Here is a 2063-nt window from a genome sequence, read left to right as displayed (position 1 = left end):
TTCTCAATGAGTACTACAGCCTTTACACACGAAAATGTCCACATTTTCAGCATGTGCACATTCCTCGTGACACCAGTTCCCACAGCGAGTACAAGAAACCCATACTTCACCTCCATGATCATCGCTCTAAAATCTGTTACAGTAAGTGCACTGTGAATCGTTATCTCCATCTCTTCATTTTTGTTAGGTAACTTTTTCGACCCCTTTCTATTTTCTGTTTCTCTTTATCTTTAATTTATCCACTTTCTTCTCTGACATCTTCCTTATGTGGGCTGGTGACGTCAGGACTGCTGCTCTTTGGCTTCTTGCTGCAGCTCTCTTTCTGGGTATTGAAGGAATAGGCCATTATACAGGACTATGTAACAATACACATTTCCGTTTCTGGCTCATAGATGGCAGCACCTGTTGCCTTCACACAGTGCCTTTGTATACTACAGGGTGCGGCACTTAAAACCAGCCCGTCCCTTCATAAGATATCATTAGATGAACAATTTGAATGATTAAGTGAAATTAAAACAAAAGCAATACACCAAATGAAATTTACTGTTGTGTGTTAAGATTTCTCACCTTCACAATAGATGCTGAAATTGTCCTCCACCCACTTCAACACACGTCTGAGCACGTTTCAGGAGATTCATGTACACCTTTGTTAATTCTTGAGTGGTGATGCTGTTCATGATATTCTGGATGGAGGTCTTGAGTTCTTCAATTGTGTGTGGATTCGTTTCGAATACTTTCCCCTTTAACATTCCCCACAAGTAAAAGTCACAAGTTGACAAGTCGGGTGACCGAGGAGGCCACAGGCCTTTGCTAATTGTCCTCTCTGGAGTAAACATTTCATGCACACGGGATAGTGAAGCATTTGATGTGTGGCTTGTTGATCCGTCCTGCTGAAAGTAACAGAACTGACGCTCCTCTTCTGTCAATTGTTCATAAAACTCTTCCAGAATTCCCAAATACACGTTACTGTCTACTGTGGTTTCAAAAAATATGGGTCCCATAACGCGTTGTGCGGAAATGGCACACCAAACACCAATCTTTTCGTCATGCAATGGCTGCTCGTGGATTACGTGTGGATTATGTGACGACCAATAGCGATTGTTTTGGGAATTTACGTATCCCGACAGGTGAAACCACGCCTCGTCACTCATGATGAGCATCAATGGATCCAAAACACCACTGGCAACATTCGTCAATAGCCATGAACAAATATCCACCCTCTTCCCCGGGTCAAGCTCCCTCAGTTGTTGCACTACACTTATCCGGTAAGGTTTTAACTTCAGCGCCCTTAACACACGTCTACAACTTCGCTCACTAGCTGGAACCTGTTGACTTAATTTCCTCGTTGATTTACGAGGACTTCTCGCCATTATGTTCTGCACCTGCCTCCGTAATTCAGGTGTGCAGACAGATGGTCGTCTGTCCCTGGGAGCATTTGCAACAGATCCTGTACGCCTCCATTTCCCAATCAAATCCTGTATTGTGCGTTTTGTTGGGACAGGACGTCCTGGAAATTTCTCCTGAAACAACTTCCTTGTTTGCACAAAGGATCCGGTGCGCACAAAAGCTTCAACAATTGCAACACGCTCAGGAATCAAATACGGCATTATCACGGGTTCACCCAACAAAGCCTGATTCTCAACTGCTTTCACTCGACCACGGGTTCACAAGCCACCTGTTGGTGAGAAACAGCATTAGTAACTCATGCAACGCCATCTTCTGTTGACATGTTCATTTAGATGTTTTACATGTTCATTAGCAAAGCAATTGCATCGGGATTACAGCGGGCTGGTTTTACGTGCCGCACCCTGTACAATGTGCACATGTTACCAACACAGGACGTTCCCGTCTACAACACACATCTAACACTAATACTACGTAAGAATATAAATCACCAGAAAAAACAATATGCCTGTTCTTTACTCACCTTCAGACACAGTCGTTTCATTAAAACACGTGTAGGGCTGAACAAAGCACGGAGCTCAACATTCACTGCAACAGGACGGTCACCATAACTCTCACTAACAGTTCGGTAGTGCCCGAACAGATGTATCTTCAGTCGT

At 43.8% G+C, this 2063-nt stretch overlaps 1 protein-coding gene across 1 annotated transcript; it reads right to left on the bottom strand.

Moving 5' to 3' along the window:
- Positions 1–569: 569 nt before the first annotated feature.
- Positions 570–1607, bottom strand: LOC145985610 (uncharacterized). The gene has a single exon (XM_083119680.1). The coding sequence runs from the start codon at positions 1605–1607 to the stop codon at positions 570–572; it is 1038 nt and encodes a 345-aa protein (XP_082975806.1).
- Positions 1608–2063: the final 456 nt, after the last annotated feature.

Source organism: Lepisma saccharinum, chromosome 3 (assembly GCF_977018435.1).
Source record: "Lepisma saccharinum chromosome 3, izLepSacc3.1, whole genome shotgun sequence".
NCBI lineage: Eukaryota > Metazoa > Arthropoda > Insecta > Zygentoma > Lepismatidae > Lepisma > Lepisma saccharinum.
This window is presented reverse-complemented; position numbering and strand designations above follow the sequence as displayed.

What these genes read in the sequence shown, in the direction of transcription:
- LOC145985610 (XM_083119680.1), bottom strand. Translation starts at nt 1,607, where the DNA reads ATGCCGTATTTGATTCCTGAGCGTGTTGCAATTGTTGAAGCTTTTGTG.